Genomic DNA, 21023 nt, shown 5'->3' with positions numbered 1-21023 from the left:
GCCCGTGTTTATTCAGATTCACATGCTCATGCTCTGAGATCTTGGCTATAAACTAACGATGGAGGGATCTGAGAGACTTGGGCGGCCGGTGTTTGATCTGCCGTGTTAATACACTCAAGGACAGCCGGTCTGAGAGGCCTTCCAGTTGATTGCATTGAATAAAGTGTTTTAAAAATTAGTCTATTGCTGATTTAAGAAACCAATTTTCTTGTTCGGTTTAACTGCAGCTCATCAGAAAGTCTTTATAATATTATATCTCCTCTAACAAGACCCACTCAAATACGTTTATATGCTGCTGAAGTAATGGTTAGAAATGCCAAAATATTTACGAGGCTCCACACATTTAAATATCCCTTCAGTGACACTGCGAGTAGATCAAATGATAATAGAGGACTTGGCTGGTGTTAATAGCAGCCAGCCGACCAGCTTAATCTCTCCATCCCACATTCTCTCTCTCCAAATCAAATTAAACAAGAGGGATTGGCCAGCTGATACCTCACTCTTATCCTGGGTAACAGGACACTCGTCTGGCCTATTGTTCTTCTGCCTTCTTCTATTCCTAGATCATTAGCTACAAACGGACTTCCCCTTTATCTTATTCTTTGAACAAGAGCACTGGCCTGTGTTAAACGTGAAATGCTGAAATGCGTCCACTGTTCTATTATTTGACATCAGGAGACAGGATCTTTAATGACTAATAAAGAATAATTGAATCTCAGCCATCTGGAACCAACGTGTCCTCCAACCCATACGACCACATTTGTTCTTACCCTTTAGTTCTAGGTTCATGCTACAAAATGACTTGGTTAGGTTTAGGAAAAGATCATGGTTTGGGTTTAAATAAGTACATTTGTTACTTTACTTTATTCCAATAAGCTTCACACGGCATACAAACAGTGGTCTCCTGGATCAAAGTCCAATGTATGTTTGACCTATCCACGACATCATTTGACATCCTCCTTTGCGCCTGTCATAATTATTATAGCCACTAGAAGTCACCGCCTAACAATAAATGTAAATATGGGTCGTAATTAGGCGGCAAACCTCCCGGTCTGAGGCAGTGAAGCAAATGTGAAAGTTCCTTAAACCTGCATTCTTTAAAAATATCCAACAGGGGTCGGCAACAGCATTTGCAAAGAAGTCCAGTCCTATTTATCTCAATTCAAAACAAGACTATTTCTCACTGGATTTATTATCTCAGTAAAAATGTTCGTGGCAAGATTATTGTCTCAACAACTCATTTCAAGCCCTCTTCAATACAATATGATGTCGATTGTGTAAACAATGGTCCAATATAGAAGAAAATACATGATAAAGCAGGATATGATTTGGGGCGTGGCTACCTTGTGATTGACAGGTCTGTAACATGGTGATGGGTGTGCTCATGCAGACCCCCCCACAGCCAATTGTTTCATTTAGAAACTGCTAATGTATGTTGGATTCTGTGAACAATGATGATGTGGACATTTTCCAGTCAATTGCTTTAATGGTGTCATCATTAAGTGACATGACTGTCCTAAAATGTTTTTTAACTGTACAGCAAATAGAGGAGAGACATAAAGTGCAGCAAACTTACTCAGAAAAAAACTGTTTTGTCCCAATTACAGTCTCACAGACATGAGCTGACAAGGAATTGTGACGAGGAAACTTTTTAATTTTCTCTGCTCATCTGCCTCCATGTAATTACAACATTTTGTTTCATTCATATATTGGGCTAATACTGACACAGACTTTGTATTTATGATTTTCTCTCCAGTGTCATCATGTCGGAATTTGAAGATCACGGGTGAGTCAATCCGGTCCAGGTTACCTTTTTTCTCATTTATGAACTTTTCTACATGCATAGTTCACAAGCTTCTGCTAGGTCTGATGTATTCTTTCATTTTTTTTTTTAGAGGTCATCAGGAAGGTAAGGACATTCACTCTTTCATTTAGTAAAGCCGCAGTTTAATCGTTTCTCTTATCTCAGTCACTGTGTCACTCTTTCTTTCTCCAGAAGAAGATGAGGAGCAGGGAGAAGGAGGTGAGACTGTGATGATGGACTTTAATAGACTAAAATCTTTGAAATAACAAGTACAAGCTGTAACAGAAGCCTGTCAGTGAAAGCACAGAAGAACCTTCCAAAATGCAAATATTGAGTTGTTGCTATCCAGTGTTTACATATTTATGCAAATATCCAACATCATTTGCATAGTAAAACACAGGAACTTTGAATATATATTTAAATGGATCTAATCGTATATTCCCCTGCACAATAAGAGCACAAATGTAGTACATGTTTTAAGGAACAATAAACAGGTCTTGGTTATGAACAGTGGCGATGAACTCGGGATTTTTAAAGTGTTAAAGTTTCCATATTGCACATACAGGTGCTATACAAGTTGTGAATGTATCAAAATACACACAGTCCGTATTCAGAAACTGTGCCTTTAAACAAGCTGTCAGGACTTCTGTAAAGTTGCAGCAAGAGTGGCTGCAATGACGGTGCAGAGAGAGAGTGCAGATGCAGAACACATGAAAACACTGACCAATCAGAACAGACTTGGCTCTTTTGGATGGGGGGCTTAAAGGGACAGGCACCAAAACAGACAGAGTGTGAATACATTAATATTCAGACAGTATGAGATAAAAATATGTTTAAAACATTAAAGTATGTAAACATGTTCAAGTAGAAACCCAAAATGCATGGACATGAAAATTAGAATGTCCCCTTTAAAATACCCTTCCTGCCTCTAAAGAGTTAAACTTGAATTTGTTGCTTATGTTGTGTTTTCAAACTCCTGTTTATAAAAAATGAATTGATTCACTTTTTTGTTGCTGTTCTGCTGTCATATTGAAGAAGAACGCCCCAAATACAAGTAAGAGGAAGTGGAAATTATATACATTCAAATAAGTATTGTCATATTTTACGACTAAGAAGTATAAATTGTGTATGTTGATATGGCTTCACGTTTTTGGTATTTTACAGGCCGGTCACACAGCTCGCTGCCCCCAAAATCCCGGAGGGAGAGAGGGTTGACTTTGATGTATGTTCTGTCAAGATGTTGTTAATGGAACAATTACAGCGCAAAAACAAGCTGTTAAATAATCTTGATGTGCACTGATCCCTTTAAGGATATCCATAGGAAAAGGATGGAGAAAGATCTGCTGGAGCTGCAGACTCTGATTGATGTCCACTTTGAGCAGAGGAAGAAAGAGGAAGAGGAGCTGATTGGACTCAAAGACAGGATTGTAAAGCACTTTCCATGATGTTTTCCCAACTGTTGGTCCATTCGTGTCTCATGTATTTGTCTAAAAGTCCCGCTTTTCTGTTATAGGAGAGTCGTCGGGCAGAGAGAGCTGAGCAGCAGCGTGTTAGGGCTGAAAAAGAGCGGGACAGACAGACACGGATTGCGGTAATTGACATTTTACATTATTCTATGTATGTTTTTTAATCGATAAATATAAATAATCTGCTCAGATTACAATATTCTGTCTTTAAGCATGATAAAGAGCAGTAATCATCTGAAGATGACTTCCTCAGGAGGAGAGGCAGAGAAAAGAGGACGAAGAAGCGAAGAAGAGGGCAGAGGATGAAGCCAAGAAGAAGAAAGTGCTCTCCAACATGGGGGCTCACTTTGGAGGGTTCCTGGCCAAGGTAATGCATTTACAGGCAGATGTGTCACTGTGTGATTTCAGAGTTCATGTGTGTCTGATCCTCCTAGAAAGTGTTTGTTTCCTGCAGGCAGAGCAAAGGCGAGGCAAAAAGCAAACTGCAAGGGAAATCAAGAAGAAGACCCTGGCAGAGAGACGCAAGCCCCTGGCAATTGAGAACCTGAGAGAGGACGGCCTGAGGTCAGTTAAAGGCCCATTAAAGGTCCCATATTTTAAAACGTGGGATTTTTTTCATGCCCGTTAAACAGGTCTAGGTGCTTTATAAATATGTGAAGGTATCAAAATGCCTAATCCATGAAGAGAATTGTACACACCCTGTATTCAGAAATTGTGCCTTTTAAACGAGTGATCACAACCTCTACAAGGATGTGATGTCACAACTATACTATATACACATAGAAAGTGCTGCTACAGTCATTCCCCAGCTGCAATGATGGTGCAGAAACACTAAGAGTGCAGATGCAGAAGACCCAGAAACACTGACCAATCAGAGCAGATTGAGCTTTTCTCAGGATGGGGGCTTAAAGAGACAGGCACTAAAACGAAGCATTTAAGACTGAGGGTGAATACAGGTACATTTAAACAGACAGTATGAGAAAAATAATGTGGTTTTTCAACACCAAAGCATGTAAACATTTTGTTGTACAAACCCTAAATATGAGTATGAACCTTAAAATGAACATAATGTCGCCTGTAATACATTTTTATTTATTTGAGTTGCTAGTAGATATGGGTACATTTTAAATAAATTGTTCAAGAAAACTAGTTCCATGTTGAAGGAAGGCCAGCTTGGTAAGCCTGGCATATATCAATAAAAGCTGCCTAAAACAGTAAAATATTTAATATTTGTGCATATTTCTGTCATCTTTCATTTCTAATGCTGCTGTGTTTTAGAGAGAGAGCCAAGGAGATGTGGGAATGTATTTACCTGCTGGAGTCAGAGAAGTTTGACCTGACTGAGAAGACGAAGAGGCAGAAGTATGAGGTGAGCTGTTAAGCTGAGAATGTACAAAACTGCTGTTCTAAAAATGGCTTATTTATGACATTAGATTACGTTTCTTTTTTTTCTCCCCAGATCAACGTCCTCCTGAACAGAATCCAACATGCTCAGAAATTGTGAGTCACTCTGCTTGTCACAATCTACCGTGAAACAGTCTTCATGCCTGTAGAGCATTGTATGCAGCTACTTTGCATCGACTATGCAAACAGACCACAGATGGCAAAAGTCGCAATGACACAGGAAACTCACAGCACTCTGCCACTTTATGCACAGAAAGGACATCTCAGATAATGAACATAAACTCATTGTCAATCAGTCACACTTTCTGTGCAAACTACAGCTGTTCATAATCTGTATGTGCTTTTTTTTCTTGTCTCAATACAGCAAAAAAGTCCACGGTAAGGGGAAGGTCGGAGGACGCTGGAAGTGAACTGGCACAGGAGGCACAATGAAAGAAGAAGATGGTTCACTAGTTTCAGGAAGATTACGGCAATTTTGCAAAGATTTTCTGTGGCATCTCTTGAAATACATTCATAAAATGGACATTCAAATTGAGAAGGAACCCTATTATTTTCCTTGAAAAGTTCACAGCTGCTACAAATAAAAATAAGTTACATCTGAGATATGGTTAACTTCCTTATGAAGGAAAAATACATTTGATCTGCATGAGATGTTGAGAAATAACTGTGATGATTGTTGCATATTGTGAAGGTAAAGCTGCCGACAATGGGGGCAAAATTACTTCCTCTGTGGTGTGAAAACAGCCTGGACGTCATCATTCTTCCCTTCACGCCATGGCTCAAATCCAGCCTCCAGAGCAATGCTCGCCACTTTTTTTGCAAAGCCTGCTTCTTGGTCTTTGTTCAGATCCAGAATGTACCTGAGTTACAAACACACAGACACATAAATTAAACTTTAAAACAACGACTGGCTTACAGGTATTATTAAGTTTCTATGAGTGGACTGACAGATGTGATATGGAGCAAACACGAAGAAGTCAGATACACAAAAGCAAATCCACTTGTGAATAACATTGCATAGTCACTGTACTCTTGGTGACTGTACTGTCACCATGGTAACAAGCCCTGTTACTATAAAAACCCTCACTTGGCCAACTCCACGACAAGCACAGCGTCTGGTGCTGCAATCTGTCTCATCGTCGGGCCCAACTGGTGCACGCAGCTTTACAGCAGTGACAGAGAGGAAAACAAAACAGAAATGAAACATGGTCAGCAGTCATATCGGTAGTCTGCAGTCCAGGTGACTGTATGTTACTATATTTGTACTGCAATAGAATATGGGTTATTTATTTTGGGATATTATATGTGCAGTATTTAGGGGGAAAACTCTCACCTGGCAGAAAAGTAGATGGTGTTAAAGAAGTGTGCGTATTTCTGTTTTTCTGGCAGTTTGTGAAGTGAGTCCATAGGCAGGAAGGTCACAGAGATCCCATTTAAATGCATCAACTCTGAAGAGGATTTGAGAAAATTCACTGCAAGTTTCATTCACAGTTCTTTGCTAAACATCGAAAGAGGCTATGAAAGGACGGGAAGTAATCTACCATGTGCTGCAAAGACCCACTTCCCATTTACATTTCTTCAATGTTTTCAAACATCAACATAAATCATTGAAAGCCACATGCCTGCTCTGGTTTACAGCCATTTACCATTAATGGTGACAGATTTTGGGTCAGTCTCTTGGGATGGCTCCTCTGCCTCTGACTGAGAAGTGGTGGGGCAGCCCCGTCTGCTGGACAGGGACTGGAACAATTCCTGTACATTTGCAAAGGAGATATCCTGGGCTGTCTGTGGGTGTGAAAGGAAGAAAGGAATGGACAGGCATTAATATGTTTGTCACTATAAGCTGAAGGAACTATTATCTAACATACTGTGTATTTTACCTTGATGTGTTGCCCATTCTGTGTCTTCAGCAGGCTTGTGTCATCAGTTTCAATGCCAAAGGAGAGGTAAGGGCTGGAAACAATGTCTCCCCAGTAGCCCCTGACTGCCACTTTGTCCCCTTTCTGTCCAGAATCACAAAAAGTTCGGATACACTGTATAAAAAAAGTGGCCACTGTGCCATCCATTGGTTTGTGGACTTCTTTTGAAACCTTGAGTTTGGCATTATGGCCATCACCACATTGTTATTGGATGTGACTGAGAATCCACTTATTTTATACTGTCTATAGTCATGTTTTTATCAACGAATACCTATGCACATTTTAAAGATTCACATAAGAAAAGCTTGATGGAAAACCAAAATGCAATAAAATTTTTGAAAATGCGCATAACTCATTTTTACACTTGCCTGAGGTTTTTTCTGTCTTTTTAAAAAAATTGTTAATGCACTAAAATGGAGATGGAAACGATTTTTCTGACGTTCTGACACAGCAAACATTTAACTCACATGACTGATCAGCTGTTTCCGCATGAAAGAACAATTGTTAGTTGCCCAATTGAATTAATTTCCTGAAGACTTCTCTCCATCTTCTCTCGTGGGTGGCCGAAGTTGTCCGATTAGCAACCTCTTTTTTGATGTTGTTTTTTCTTTCTTGTGCAATCTCTATTTCTTCTACTGTTTACTGATGTATTAGCCTAAACTGCCATCTTCTGATGAAAGTACATTTATGCAGCTTTGTTTATTCGCTCTCAACCAGTTGATTAAAACGTCACTAATTCGCATTTTCTTTATTGCAACATTTCAAAATTTTGCTTCAAAATTTGCTTCGACTTCGACTTCAACAGACAAGCATTTACCTGACTGAACACTCTTGAAGAGAGCAGACTTGGATTGGTTATTTTATAGTCGCCTTCCCTCATCTGGAAAGCCAATCCCCGTTCCCTCCACTGTGCGTACTGATGTTTGTTGATGACACCACACTGCAGATACCAAAAGAATGTCCATCCGTCAGTGCAACTCATCAGACTTGCAACTTCTTCTAAAAAAGTATTTCCAAGGGCAAATTTAGAAAGAAAATTTAAATCAGACAGTCCACAAAATATTCAAATACCCCTTTCTCGTGCAGTTTCATTGTAAGGTCCCAGTCGAAGCAGCCCTTCTTTGAGTCGTATCGTGCTCCAAGGTGCAGCCTGACCCGATAATCCCAGGCTTTGGACATTAAGATAGGGGTGGCATACTGAGAGGAGGAGGATGAAGGTCGAGGCTGGAGCCACAGCTTGAAAATCCTGGCCAGGTCATCTCGCTCCTTGAACTGTAGAAATATAAAGAGTATTAAAGTCTTTGAGTCATAAGGTCTTAATGAATTAAAGAGGATAGGCTTGTTCAACAAATGATTGTACCTTGAGAAGAGTTGTGTTCAGACAGGGGTGCATGGCTGTCTCCAGTGTTTCAGTAACAAACAGTGAGAGCTGCGATGCTGCACGTCTCAGTGTTTCTTCTGTCTGACTGCGGATCTCACTGTTACCAAACACCTCCAGGAAAACCTCTGTTTTCTCTGAGAACAAAGATGATTGCAAAATAACATAAGTTGTTAGGACATATTTATCTTTATAAATACTTGTTGAAGATTTGTTGAGCAGGTTAATAATTTAACAAACTCCATTGTTCCAACCATTATCTCCCATGCTTTCCTTTGGCACTAGTGCCAGGTAGAGGAGCAGCAGCTGTCTGGCCACCACCTCCATGCTGTTTTCTATCACCCACACCTGCAGTAAAGCAGAAAGAGGAAGTTTGCAGCTCCTAGTGGAATATATATACATATATATGTTTCCAGGGTGTCAAGAGACTGAGAGGCTCACATGAAGACTTTCTTTGTTCTGCAAACCAGAAATCATCTTCAGAATATGACGTGGATCTCCACAGCCAACCAGTAAAACGTTGGTGTCCCCTTTAGGTCTCATAGGGCCTGGGGACAGAGAGGATGCAGTAGTTCCAACAGACCATACTCCCACAGCAGGGTACAAAACCTCAATAGTTGGCATTGAATGGACTACCAGATTTGTAGTCTTGTTTACTCATCCTTAGCCATATTTTAAAATGATCAATAGATCAGAATGTTGCCAATGTTAGATTATGCTAAATAGGATGGACATCACTTTATTATTCAGTGTAATAGCCCAACAATAGATAACAATATGATTAGGGACTGTGATAGCTGATATTGAGGCTACATTGTTTAAATATCTACCAGTAGATATAACTATATAAAGAGTATGTTGGTGTTTATGAGTGATTTGTCTAGTTTTGTGTACATCACTTAACTTCAAACGTTTATTCTTTTCAGTTATGTTATTGTAATCCAATACATACCATAATGTCATAAAAAACATAACAATATGACACTGTAAAATACTCCATTAAAGCCCTGCAGGTTACTTATATTGGTTTTAGTAGCGACAATACTAAAATACAAAAATAACAACATGTACTTTAAGTGTCAAAAGCGAAAGCACTTAGTATACAGACTGGATCATTATTAGATAGATAGATAGATAGATAGATAGATAGACACTTTATTTATCCAAAGGAAACATACTGTCCAGCATACATTACAGAAAAGGACACAAGAATATTCAAAGATAGAAGTCAAAGATAGAAAATAAAATACAGTAAAGTAAAATTGCAGAAAAGTTCAAAATTGTTTAGCGACAGAACAATAGAACACAATTGGTGATTAAAAATAAACCCTAAAAAATTATATATAAATATATATAAAGTAAATGAGATGGTGAATAATTACTGTTAAGCCTACAATAATAAGTACTGTAGAGCCTGGGCTCAAACTAAAAAGTAAAGTAGAATTATGTTAAGAATTATCAATATTATCATGCATGCATTAACAATTAAAGCAGGGCTTAGAGGTTGCTGTAGTTGGCCAGGTGAGGCTAATTTTGATGCACGTGTGTACAGTAGAAGAAGCTCTCACCTGTGCTCAGGAGGTCGCGCGCAGGACTGAAGCCCCACCAGGTGATGCAGCCGGCGCCCTCAGGTGCTCGTCCAGCACTCATCCTGTATGTGAGCCAAAGAAACACAAACCAAGCCGGACACCTGACTGTCAGAGGTTCACACCAAGGCTCAACCAGTAGAGGTAACGTTAATGTTTTGTGTGAGTGTTGTTTGAGTGTCCGTTAGCACCGTTAGTTAGTTAGCTTAGCTTAGCATAGAACCAACGTTAACTAATTAACGTTAGCTTAACATTTGTCAAAATGTCAGCTTATCAATGAAGCTGTTACTCAGGGGTACTAACGCATCTTTGAACTCAATATGGGGATAAATGGTCGAAGGCTGCACAACAAAACTCACCTTACAGGTTGATGACGAATGAGAATGTTAAGTTTGTTGCTAACGGTAACAGTCTGGAAGGAAGTTTGCATTTAATTGCTAGGCAACACTTTCTAACAGAGGAGGACAGACGCCATCTAGCGGTGTCATGGCTGGACTTGATGCTCCTCTTGTCTTATTAGAGTTTAACACCAGTCCAGTATATTACTACAGCGAAACATATTTGGATAATTGCAAATTTCACAATACTATTGTGTATCTATAGCTTTAGTATTCAAGATTAATTTCTACTATTTTTACAGCCTTTAGGCTATTTGGGAAATGATCATAGATTTCCGCAGGCTCAAGCCCCCTCTTCAGCCAGTGAATACCTGTGGGGTGGACATCGAGGTGGTGCCAAGTTATCTAGGTGTATACCTGGATAATAAGTTGGACTGGTCCCTAAACACAGACGCTGTGTAGTGTGTTGTTTTATGCTGCAGTCTGCTGGGGAGGCAGCATCAGGCACAGAGATGCAAAGGAGGTGGTGGAGAGATGGGTCTAAAGAGCTGGTTCTGTGGTTGAAGCCAAGTTGGACACACTGGAGGAGGTGGTGAAGAGATGCACTGTCAAGATGTTCGAGGCCATCCTGAAATACCCGGATCATCCGCTACACAAAACCTTTATGGACCAAAAAAACAGCAGTGGACGAAGGATCTTTTGTATCTCTCCGTCCTGCAACGGATAGATACAAAAGATCCTTCGCTCCTACAGCCATCAGGATGTCTCATTCTTCAAGAGATTCTACCAGACTAACTGAATTTCCCCTTGGGGATAAATAAAGTAATTTTGATTTGATTGATTTGATTTGATTTGATTACTTCTAACAGTTTAACAGTAACAACATACAATTAAAGCCACCCTCTAGTGTATTTGGCATTTTTATATTTCACATTTTACTGAGACATAAAGATGGTTGTTGCTAAAACAGGAAGATTACTATAGTAGTTCTACAAGTCATACGTCATCAGCCAAGTTTGTGACTGTTTGTGTCATACAAGTTAGTTAATGCTAGCTAGGTGTTAGCACCCCTAACTTGTGGCATTAGGGTTTTAATTTAATTTTTTATTTTCCTTCACCTGAGTTAAGAACGTTATTTTTACAGTGGTGTTTGTTGCCTTTTTAATAAATACAGGAACTACAGGAAAGTAATAGAAGCATTTATGTGAAACTGTACATTATGGGTTTATTTTAATTTGAAAAGATCCAAACCATTACAACAAGCATTTTTCAGGACTCTGCTGCACCACATCACTACAGAACAGCAAAAAGGCCCAGTGTACATGTCAACAAGTTTCCAGAGTGACTTTTCAGAAAAAACAGAATAACTGATATCCTTCCTTTACGCATCCAGATTTTACTAGGCCCGTGCATGAGCATGCACAAAAGATGCACATTTACATAGAAGTATTTTCAAAGTACACAAATACAAAGTCATGTTGGTTTACAGAATCAGGTTAATAGGGGAAGGTAACAAGAATAACAACCAAATATCAAAAATGATCTGTACATGACACGCACACACATGCACACATACATACACACACACATTAAAGTATCTTAAAAGAAACACAATGGAAACAGAACATGCACATTGAAAAAACATTAGGATTAACATTAAGTAACACATCAGCATTATGTCTCTCTAAAACAAGGTGTGTCTCTAACGAGGTTTTGCTTTGACTGCCGCGTCAACTTCTTCTTCTGGCAACAGAGTGTGCCACTGGGCTACTGGACGTCTGGGATTGGCAAGCATATCTGACCAGTGTCGCAGGCCAACGCCTGTAGCTCCGTAACCCATAAAGGTCTTTCCAATGGGGTCGTTGCTCCCCAGTTTATCATAGTCAAACACTGTGAGGACAACTTGTACTTTCTGAAAGACAAAAAAAAGACGTTATCAAATTATTCCACATGTCAACACTTTGTGTTTGTTACATTTCATATTAATAATTGACATGAAGACATAGCCTACCTGTATCTGCTCAAAGGGTACGTCAAAGCTGAAACTCTCATTAAAGTAGGGATTGAGCGTGTTTTTCTTGACTGTCGTCTTCTTCTTCTTCAGTCGTTTCCCATTTTGCTGCAGAACAATCTTCACATATGGATCTTACAGAAGAGGAAGAAACATGATAGAGTCGTGTTTTGTTGGTCTGTTTTACTTCCTTGTGAGTTATTTTGAAAAAGGAAATATATGAGTGAATGATGAGTGGCAGGAAGCTTAATTACCTGATAAACCACCAACATCCATTTTCTTCAGATTCTTTGCCTCCATGATGTTCACAGTCAGTTTTCCAGCAGTGGGTACATACCGTAAAGAAATGCAAATATCCCCCAGTTTTTCTTGCTAAGAGAAAAATATTATAAATGACCAGCATGTTCCATCAAATTAAATTGAACACATCTTTTTTTAATATCTTTTAAAATCATATATTTTTTTTAATTTAAGAACAAGGCACATCATATTTTCCTCAGTAAATATAAAATACAAACAATATAACAACAACAACAAAATTTACCATACCTCCTCTTTCTCTCCACTCTCTACATCTCTCCATTGTTGCATTGGCTGGCCCAAATCAACGCTGTTCATGGGAATCTTTATCTCACCAATCATGTCATGCTTGGAGAAACGGTCAAAGTCAAAAACTTGCAGCACCAAAGTCTTACCGCCCAACTCTGCATACGGGATCTAGAAAGAGAGGTTACAGCATTAGGATGTGCAGTAGATGAGGGTAGACAGTTTTGTAACATGTAACAAAATGTGCTAATCAAGACAACAACAAAGAACATATAGTGACAGGAGACAATTAAAAACATACTGCTTTGATATATTTGGGGAGGGATACCTTGACGGACGCCATTCAGGAAATGAAAGACTAAAGACGAGGGGAAGTAGAGACATAGGCCAAACTTCTGCCTCACGAGGGGTACAAAGAGACATGTCATCAACAACCTGGAACACCAACACAAGCTGCGACAGAGACATAAAGACAAGAGAAAGAACAAACAACACAGACAACATCAAGAGGACGCGATGTTGGGCACGTGGTACCTTAAAGATGAAAGTCTCGTTGAAAACAGGGCATAAATTCTTGCGCTGAACTTTGGTCTCGTACTTCTTCTTTTTGTCCGGTAACAAAAAGACTTTGACATAGGGGTCTGAGGTTCCCCCCATGTCCATAGCAGCAAGGTCCTGAGCCTGAAGGATTCCAACTATAAGCTTTGGAGGAAAGACAATAATTGTCAGAATCGGAGTCCCTATACTCTAATCATTACTATAATTGTCTTTGATTAAGCTGATAATGTTTTCTGTTTTCACACAGGACCGACCTGAGCATCTGTGAAGTTGTAGTCCAACGAGAACTCCAGTCTACCCAACTTTTCCTGTTCTTTCTCCTCTTCCTCTCCTTCCTTCTTCACCTCCCCCTCCTGCCAGGCAGAAACACCAGTGCCTTGTATATTCATCATGAATATCTAGCTCAGGTAAGATTATACCATAACGTGAAATTACATACCTTCTCTCCAGCCTCTCCTTCACCTTCCTTTTCTTTTTTGCGGCGACCCGTCTTCCTCTCCCTCACTTTCTTTGGCTTTTTCTTTTTCCCAAAGCATTTCTTGAAAAGACAGAAAATGCAGCATGCCACCAAAACCAGGACCACCACCACAATGGCTGCTACTGCCCACACAGGAACTGCAACATATGAAAAAGGTGAATTCACCCATCAACTGTATGCACAATGGGAGTATGCTTATTATGACAGAAAGGAGTGGATGTCGGATCCTTTGGTGTCCATTCTGTTCACACTAGTTACAAGATGTGAGTCAGGCCCTCAAACAACAACAAACACCAACAAAACAATCAAATAACTCAAATTTCAGTCTGATATTTAAGGAGATTTCTTAACTTGAAAACACTTTAACTCACTATAAGCATTTATTAAAGTTTTCACGTCAGATTTAAATCTTTTGCACCTTGAGATTGCACAAAAGAAAGATACACTTTCACAATATTGTTGAACATAAACTGCTTCTCCAAAACTTAAAAACAGAAAAGAGGGTATGCATAATGCATGATATCACTGATAAAATTAACTGTGGTGTTTTCGGTAGGGTCTTTTTCCACATTTCTTGACCTTAATTCTTTCCACTCGTTTATCTGGGAACAGTTTGTTTTGCATGCATGTCTGTTGTCAGCAACACCCTTTCCAGCAATCAGATAATAGTACACTCTAAGCTGGGAGTGGCTGTGTACAACCACAGTCCCCAGCACAGCTCATCATTAAGTGCTTTACTCAAAGAGCCTCACCAGTAGTTGTTAACTAGAGGGGAAAAACAATTGTCATGCACTTTTTCCAGTTTTTTTTTATCATCATGACTATGAAGATCTTAGTATATGGTATAATAACCTCAAAACAAGCTCATATTTCTATGAAATATTTTTTTAACTATGTCTGATGTCAGCCCAACTCAACCCAATATCTCAAACCTTTAAAGGAATACTTCACCCTTAAAATGACCATTTGTAAATCAATTCCTCACCCCTATTACCTTGAATTCTTAGACAAAACTTTGAGTTTAACAACAGCAAAACTATAATAAAACATCAGTTTAAAACGTATAACAAAACTCATGAAGCATAATCCAACTTCAATTTATCTAGTCATATGCTCAGTACTTTCCAAACTTCATCAAGGATTTAGTTTGTTAGCCATGGAGACATAGAAAAAAAATCTAATTTTCTTCAAGAATTCAAGGTCAAACAAGGTAACCAATTGATATATAAATAGTAATTTCTAAGTGTGAAGTATTCCTTCAAGAAAGCCAGACTAGACTGGTCAATACAATATGTGATATGTATAAGATTTTGTCTTTTAAATAATTACCCCAAAAAAAATAAAAAAGTTTGCAAAGATGTAAATTAGGTTGTGAAATTGAGAGTCTAGAAGTGGCTTACTTGGCAGATGAGTTATCTCATTCATGAACTTGTCCTTCATGTGGTTGTAGTCGTGGCTGGGGTGATGTTCTGTATGTGAGTGTTCATGGTGTTCTGAATGGGAGTGCTCATGGTGAACCGGCTCTGTTGCCTCCTCTGGCTCTGGTTCAGACGGCTCTGCAGCCCTCCGGGCCCGGACCCCGATACTGGCCAACCTCATGTCAGCTGTCAAAACATCAGAATCAGTAGAGTTATTGTTGGTTTGATGTTCTCTGTCATGTTGGCTCCTACAGTGAGAGATAACACAACTTCGTATGTGCGCTGTGTAATCCCTATGTCCATGCGTCGCAGTCCAGTTAAAGAGCATAGGACATCTCTAAGCCAGATGCTCAACATGGCTGACCCTAATCCCTCAGTTACTCTCATTCTCTCTGCCATCTCCCCCGCCCCTTCACCCACGCTTCCACTCCATGGTTTGTTCCATCCCTGTTTTTCTCCCTGTACTGTCTCCGCACGTAACTGGATTAAACTCTGCAGCTACAATATTAATCCAAAATCCCAGATTCCCAAAGCTTAAATAAATAGGGGTTGGTCTCCACCCTCAATATTTCTTCCCTTGGAGTTTTCTGGAATGAAGACTGTTTATTAAGACATTTCAGGTGAAGCTCAGTGGACTATTGTAAAAAAAATCGCAGGGAAAACCTCATCTTTTTATTGATCTATCTTGCAATCCTAACAAAGTCAAAAATAATTACTGTATCTGCCTGGGTCACTTCAAAAATTAAATGGGTTCTTCCTTGGCTCATGCTACAACATTTCACCAAGTTTCATGAAAAGCGGACCAGTAGTTTTTCCATAATTTTGCCGTAATTCTGTATGAACCAAACCTGAACCTTACCAGAGGTAATAGAATTTTTACAATATAATGTACATCAGAAGTTCATTTTGTTTTGTTGGAATCAGAGCACTTTCTCAAAGACAATTTGACATCAACCAGAAAGTCCTGATTGAAAATGAAACAGTATTGGCATCTCTTCACATTTTTAAGTATCTCTTACCAGCTGTGTATTGGTAATCATTGTTTTGTTCAGATTCATCGGAAATTATGAGCCCACTCGAAGACTGCAGCCCTCCGCCAAGGCCGTGTCCTATCTCGATATGTTAACTTGAGTGGAAAAATGTTTCCATTTGCTTAACAAACAAACTGAACGAACAACATAACCTCCTTGGCAGAGGTAACTATAATACGCACATAATTGAATTAGTGAAGAGGTTGAGCACTCCTTTAAGCGAGTATGCTCAAAGCCAAATACAAAATGATCACTGAAAAAACAAATTTAAAAATCTAGCTCCTTCTCAGCAAATAATTTTGTATGATTTTGTGCTCTTAATCAGTCCAGAAATGTTTTAAATTGAACATGCATATTTGACTTACCAGTTATGCTCTTTTAATTCCCTCTATGCCGACAGAGCTTTTGGAGCAACTTTTATTATAAAGTGTATTTGTTGTTGATTCCTCTTTTGCCCGTTGTAGTCCTCACATCCCCATTGTTCCTTCGATATGCTGCTGGCTCTGACTGACAGGCTCCCTGCAACCTTTTCCATCAAAGCTAAAGCGCTGACAAATCACTAGAGCAGCGTTGTGGTTTAATCCCTCCACCCCTCCTCTCGATATTAGAATGCACACATCTGTTGCTGTGTCTCTGAATGAAGACGTAGAGTCACCTTTTCTTAGATTGCTACTTCACTGTTAAAAATTCACACATGTTGAATCATTCTCTATGTTGAGTAGGAAAACTGACTGTGCGTTAAACTGGTGAAACATGGCTGTGGTGGTTGTGTTTATCCATTAGATTGAAGAGATTGTAGTGCATCAGTCCTTTCACTAATCCCCTCAGCATAGCTGTCCTCACAGTCAATCGCCAAGCTACCAACAACTTTCACTGAGTGGATATTCCATCCTCCCCATCCCTTGGCTTACCATTTTACTGTATGAAACACAGCCACATTTAGTGCACTGTGAACAGTAATCCTCAGGGCATGGTGCCACGTGTTTGCACTGCTACATCTGGAGACCTCAGTGGCTCCAATCCAACATGCAACAGCTTCCTCTGACAGATACCTAACTAAACTAAACAGGGACACATAATGGAAAAACTAGCACAGCAACAAAAAAAAGTGTTATTTCAGCGTTATTCTTGGTCGGATTATCACCCCGCAGTGTCTTAGAAACATGTTTTGTAAACATTGTTACTCATACAATCAGAATATTTCCTCCTGGTTAAAGAACTGATTTAATCCAAACCAATAAAGAAATAATTTTCTTGTACAATGTTTGTATAATTTATCTTATCTCTCTAGATTGCGACTGAAACACAGACAGAGCACTATTTCTGGCTATAATACAGTTTGTTGACATGCTTCCAAAACTGAATCTTATCTTTGCTGAAACATATAATTTGTGAAGAAGCAGCGTCATTTCTAAACCACACTGTCTGGTAGCCTAATGTTAAACATTAAGCTTCCACCCAACAGTGACTAAGCAAAGTCCCAATGTTATCTTTACAGTGTTCTATAGGGGAAGACATGGCATTAGGGAAGTACATAACGTTTGTTTAGATTGCATGGCAGAACAGATGACAATGTGAGAAGAATAGTTCAGACAATAAAGTTGTTAAAGTGGTTGTAAAAAAATCGACAAACAAAAATTACATGTCAGCATAGTCTGGCTTTATTCAATAAATTCCAAATCTTACATTATGTATTTGACTTAAAATAGTATGCATTTTTACAATATATTTTGGAAGGTTAAAACCTCTGACATACTGGAATGATTGACACAAGATACAACAGAGTCTAAATGACCGATCAACAGCTGAGAAAATGGTATTTTTAGCACCATATTCATGAGAACATTATTTTTCCAATGTAGTTTAAGAAAAATTGAGGTATTTTCTGTTATTTTTGCCTTAGTTTTCTTGTGTGGTTGGTACAAGAATCACGTTTATGGTAAACTGAAAATATTGTATTGTTTTTGTAACGGAGAAGACTGCACAATGTAAGGGAGTGTTTCCCTGTTGACTATGTATCTTTTGAAATATGGAGCTGATGTCACTGTGCTGGTGTGACCTTTTACAGAGTGTGTTTATCAAAGAGGTATTCTCCCATAGGGCCGTGGGTCTCGGACGCAGTGATGCGGGTCAGACTGCCGACGTAGTCGCCCAGCTTCTTGATGGTCTCGTGGCTGTCGGTGAGGAAGTCCTGTTCGAGGAAGTCACACAGCTACAAAAGAAGTAACATAAAATAGTGAGTAGGATGTAAAACAGTGTAATAAAAAGGTGGCCAGATCGGTAATAAATTAGGACACAGTTAATATTTAATAGAACAAATACCCCCTGTGATTTGGCTTAAAATGTTTTGATTTGGAACAGTGCACATGCTTTTTTTTCTTCATGTTAATGATTATCAGCTAGAGAGAGAACAAGAAGCAGTAATATTGAACAGTGCCAGACTTACGTGAGGGTCAGTCTGGACGCCAGCTCTGCGGTGCACATCAAGGATACAGCTGTTCAGGGACTTCTGGTAGTCCAGGGAAAAGGACATTGCATCCAGACCACCTCTCCAATCCTCTCTGCTCGGTTTCTAGAACAGGAAGTTAATACTCAAATGAATATATGTAAAAATCTTTACAATAATGGCTTAAAAATGCCCCCCTCTCCCCAAAAACTGGACTTACAGCAATTGTCTGCAGCAAAATTCGACCTCCTCTCATGTTCTGATATTCCAACAGCTTCTCAGCCTGTTCCCTCTCTTTCACCGAGCGCTCCAGGAAAAAGGTGGAGAATTTTGGCAGGGCAACATCGTCCCTGTCAAAATACATCCCCTTCAGAGGAACACAGAATTTAGAGATTATAGTGTAGACACAGGAAAAGAAATTACGGTTCTATTGTTTTATTTTAGGGCAAAAACAGGATTTAGTAACAATGCATAACAAATAAGACAAGTTATATATTGGTGTTTCTGTTACAAATATCATACCAGAGACAGGTAGGTGTAGGATGCATTGAGCTTCAGGTTGATGAGTTTGTTGATGTCTCCTTCGGTCTCCGAATGGAGGTTCTGTTTCACCACAGACTGCATTTCTAAAAGACAGAAAACAAGCCATTAATGCGACAGCTATACTGGTTACCAAACACCAGCTTAGATAAGGCTTTTACTTAACTTCAGACAGATAACCGTTAGATCTCTCCCGTTGTAGCAGAAAACAGCCAAAGCAAAGAGGACAAAGCAATGTCTTACCTTTGCTTTCTCGACCAGCTAACAGACCCTTTTGTTCACTCGCACTGTGAAGTCAGCTTATCTATGTTCTGCACGTCTTTGCTGGCCAGCCTTTAAGCAACCGGTATTTAACGGCTTCAGTAAAACATCGTGTTATGAGTTGAGTTCAAGTGGGTTGTAACCTCTCGAGTCAGGTGTTCAGGTGACGCTAGCGTTAGCACATTTTGTCCCATGTTGGACTGAAGTTTGAGCTCAAGTACAGAAAACATTAACGTTACCTCAAAAGCCCCTACTTTGGTTCTTTTATTGAAAGCACGTAAAAGTAACACTGACATTATCTTAAAAAGCGCTGACAGCGAGCTGAAATTACAAGATGCGTGTTTAGCTAACGTTAGCATCAACTAGCATAACACAAACACTTGTGATAGCTGAACCTGACTGTGGTTAGTTTGGATTGTTTACCACAAGTTAATTTTTGTCACTCACCTGGTCTGTGAAAGCAACGCTACTCCACGTTGCCAGCACTGCAAATGGCTTTATCTTGTTTACACAACTCGAAACTGAAGAGACCCTCCCCCAGCTAACGTGAGCTAGATATGCTAGCACGCTTGTGTTTATATTCTTTGTGCCTCTCTGCTGCCACCCCTTGTGTTGAGGACGCACGGCATATTTCAGACAGCCAACCCATAGACATTACATGTAGTCATTTTTTTGTCATTTTTGTTGTTGTTGCCTAAATCATCTCCTTATGACGCCGGCCACCTATGGTATAATCGCCTACACCCTCAGTTGATCAGATCATGTGATTTTACCCCTTTAAGATAATGGCCTATGTCCAGTGTGTGACTTAAGCGGATTTATTATGCCTGAGTCAAAATAAAATGTGACATGAGCGTGTCATAGACATGACATGGGATGTGTCATGAGCATTAATGACACTTTGAAGTAACATTAATGCTCATGATACTTGTCATGTCATGTTTCTGACAGGCTTGTGTGACTCTTATGTAGACACCTTCAAAATAAAGTGTTATTTATTTTTTATTATATAATATTTTGCTTAAGTCACAAAGGCATGTTAAAAAAAATGCCTATTTATTTCTCTTAAGTTATATCATTTACACATAGAGTTATTACTATGCCAATAGCCATCCTTTGTTACATCCCTTTTGAGTGAAATGATCAATAAATGTCATATATTACACTTTTGGTGAAGTTTTTTGTGTTTCCTGCAAAACTTGAAAAAAATAGTCAGGCGATTATTTTAACAGGGTGACGATGTTCAATCAACCCTGAACAAAATGCCTAAACAACCCGACGATTGGTATTTATATATTTTTTATTTAAAGGACCATTATACTTCTGAGCCTTAAGACTGACACATGGCTTAAACGTTGCATGAACAAAAAACAAATGGCTGCACAGTGATGAGTAAAGACAACATTGAAAATATAAGAGTGGAAATGATAAGTAGACTGGTTTGTTATGCACATTCATACACATTGCATACATGCATTTCTAAGCAGCAGGCACGGTTTAAAGAGGGCTGAGTCCTGGAGTGGATGAGAAGCAAGTGGGTGTCCTGGTTTGCACAGTTGCAGTGCGCATATGCTGCAATCTGACAAAAATCTCAAAAACAATTGTGATTATAGTCATGGTAGGGCTGGGCGATATGGACCAAAAGTCATATCCAGATATATTTAGGCTGGATATCTATATACGATATATATCCCGATATTTTTATCGCAAAGTGAGAGCAAATGTTCAGTCAAAGCCAAAGCCAAATATGACATGTCACAAGTTGTTCTATTGAAACCATTTATTTAAATTAACATAAATACTGTATAACAACAGGAGTACCTTATTTGAAATCAAAGC

The 21023-nt window shown here is 39.2% G+C and overlaps 4 protein-coding genes across 5 annotated transcripts; 1 reads left to right on the top strand and 3 right to left on the bottom strand.

The window, feature by feature from the left end:
* Positions 1 to 1566: 1566 nt before the first annotated feature.
* On the bottom strand, positions 1567 to 9931 carry LOC131959367 (dynein axonemal assembly factor 3-like). Its single transcript, XM_059324553.1, has 13 exons — positions 9917 to 9931; positions 9540 to 9622; positions 8413 to 8519; positions 8226 to 8319; positions 7954 to 8108; positions 7665 to 7865; positions 7411 to 7533; positions 6555 to 6677; positions 6321 to 6459; positions 6008 to 6122; positions 5762 to 5836; positions 5397 to 5534; positions 1567 to 5085 (listed from the first exon to the last, which is right to left on the bottom strand). The coding sequence occupies exons 2-13, from the start codon at positions 9619 to 9621 to the stop codon at positions 4989 to 4991; spliced, it is 1449 nt and encodes a 482-aa protein (XP_059180536.1). The 5' UTR covers position 9622; positions 9917 to 9931; the 3' UTR covers positions 1567 to 4988.
* Positions 1764 to 4774, top strand: LOC131959946 (troponin T, slow skeletal muscle-like). The gene is made up of 11 exons (XM_059325161.1): positions 1764 to 1786; positions 1896 to 1909; positions 1997 to 2023; positions 2840 to 2858; positions 2969 to 3026; positions 3115 to 3231; positions 3318 to 3395; positions 3524 to 3637; positions 3725 to 3834; positions 4549 to 4639; positions 4730 to 4774. Exons 1-11 carry the CDS (start codon positions 1764 to 1766, stop codon positions 4772 to 4774), a joined length of 696 nt encoding a protein of 231 aa, XP_059181144.1.
* A 1207-nt stretch (positions 9932 to 11138) lies between the features above and the next one.
* LOC131959368 (synaptotagmin-1-like) lies at positions 11139 to 15234 on the bottom strand. The gene is made up of 8 exons (XM_059324554.1): positions 14889 to 15234; positions 13450 to 13625; positions 13265 to 13363; positions 12987 to 13154; positions 12456 to 12623; positions 12161 to 12278; positions 11907 to 12040; positions 11139 to 11807 (listed from the first exon to the last, which is right to left on the bottom strand). Exons 1-8 carry the CDS (start codon positions 15232 to 15234, stop codon positions 11598 to 11600), a joined length of 1419 nt encoding a protein of 472 aa, XP_059180537.1. The 3' UTR covers positions 11139 to 11597.
* A 2341-nt stretch (positions 15235 to 17575) lies between these two features.
* On the bottom strand, positions 17576 to 19788 carry zgc:56095 (Ferritin, lower subunit-like). 2 transcript variants are annotated; one of them, XM_059324558.1, is made up of 5 exons: positions 19632 to 19788; positions 18906 to 19009; positions 18604 to 18750; positions 18384 to 18509; positions 17576 to 18149 (listed from the first exon to the last, which is right to left on the bottom strand). In XM_059324558.1, exons 2-5 carry the CDS (start codon positions 19005 to 19007, stop codon positions 18000 to 18002), a joined length of 525 nt encoding a protein of 174 aa, XP_059180541.1. In that variant the 5' UTR covers positions 19008 to 19009; positions 19632 to 19788; the 3' UTR covers positions 17576 to 17999. The 2 variants fall into 2 exon arrangements, with proteins under 2 accessions (XP_059180541.1, XP_059180542.1); XM_059324559.1 differs by lacking the exon at positions 19632 to 19788 and adding an exon at positions 19167 to 19559.
* Between the last annotated feature and the right edge of the window lie 1235 nt (positions 19789 to 21023).

The sequence above is a fragment of the Centropristis striata genome, chromosome 21, assembly GCF_030273125.1.
Source record: "Centropristis striata isolate RG_2023a ecotype Rhode Island chromosome 21, C.striata_1.0, whole genome shotgun sequence".
Classification (NCBI taxonomy): domain Eukaryota; kingdom Metazoa; phylum Chordata; class Actinopteri; order Perciformes; family Serranidae; genus Centropristis; species Centropristis striata.
The sequence above is the reverse complement of the archived record's forward strand: the minus strand, read 5'-3'. Positions and strand labels throughout refer to the sequence as shown.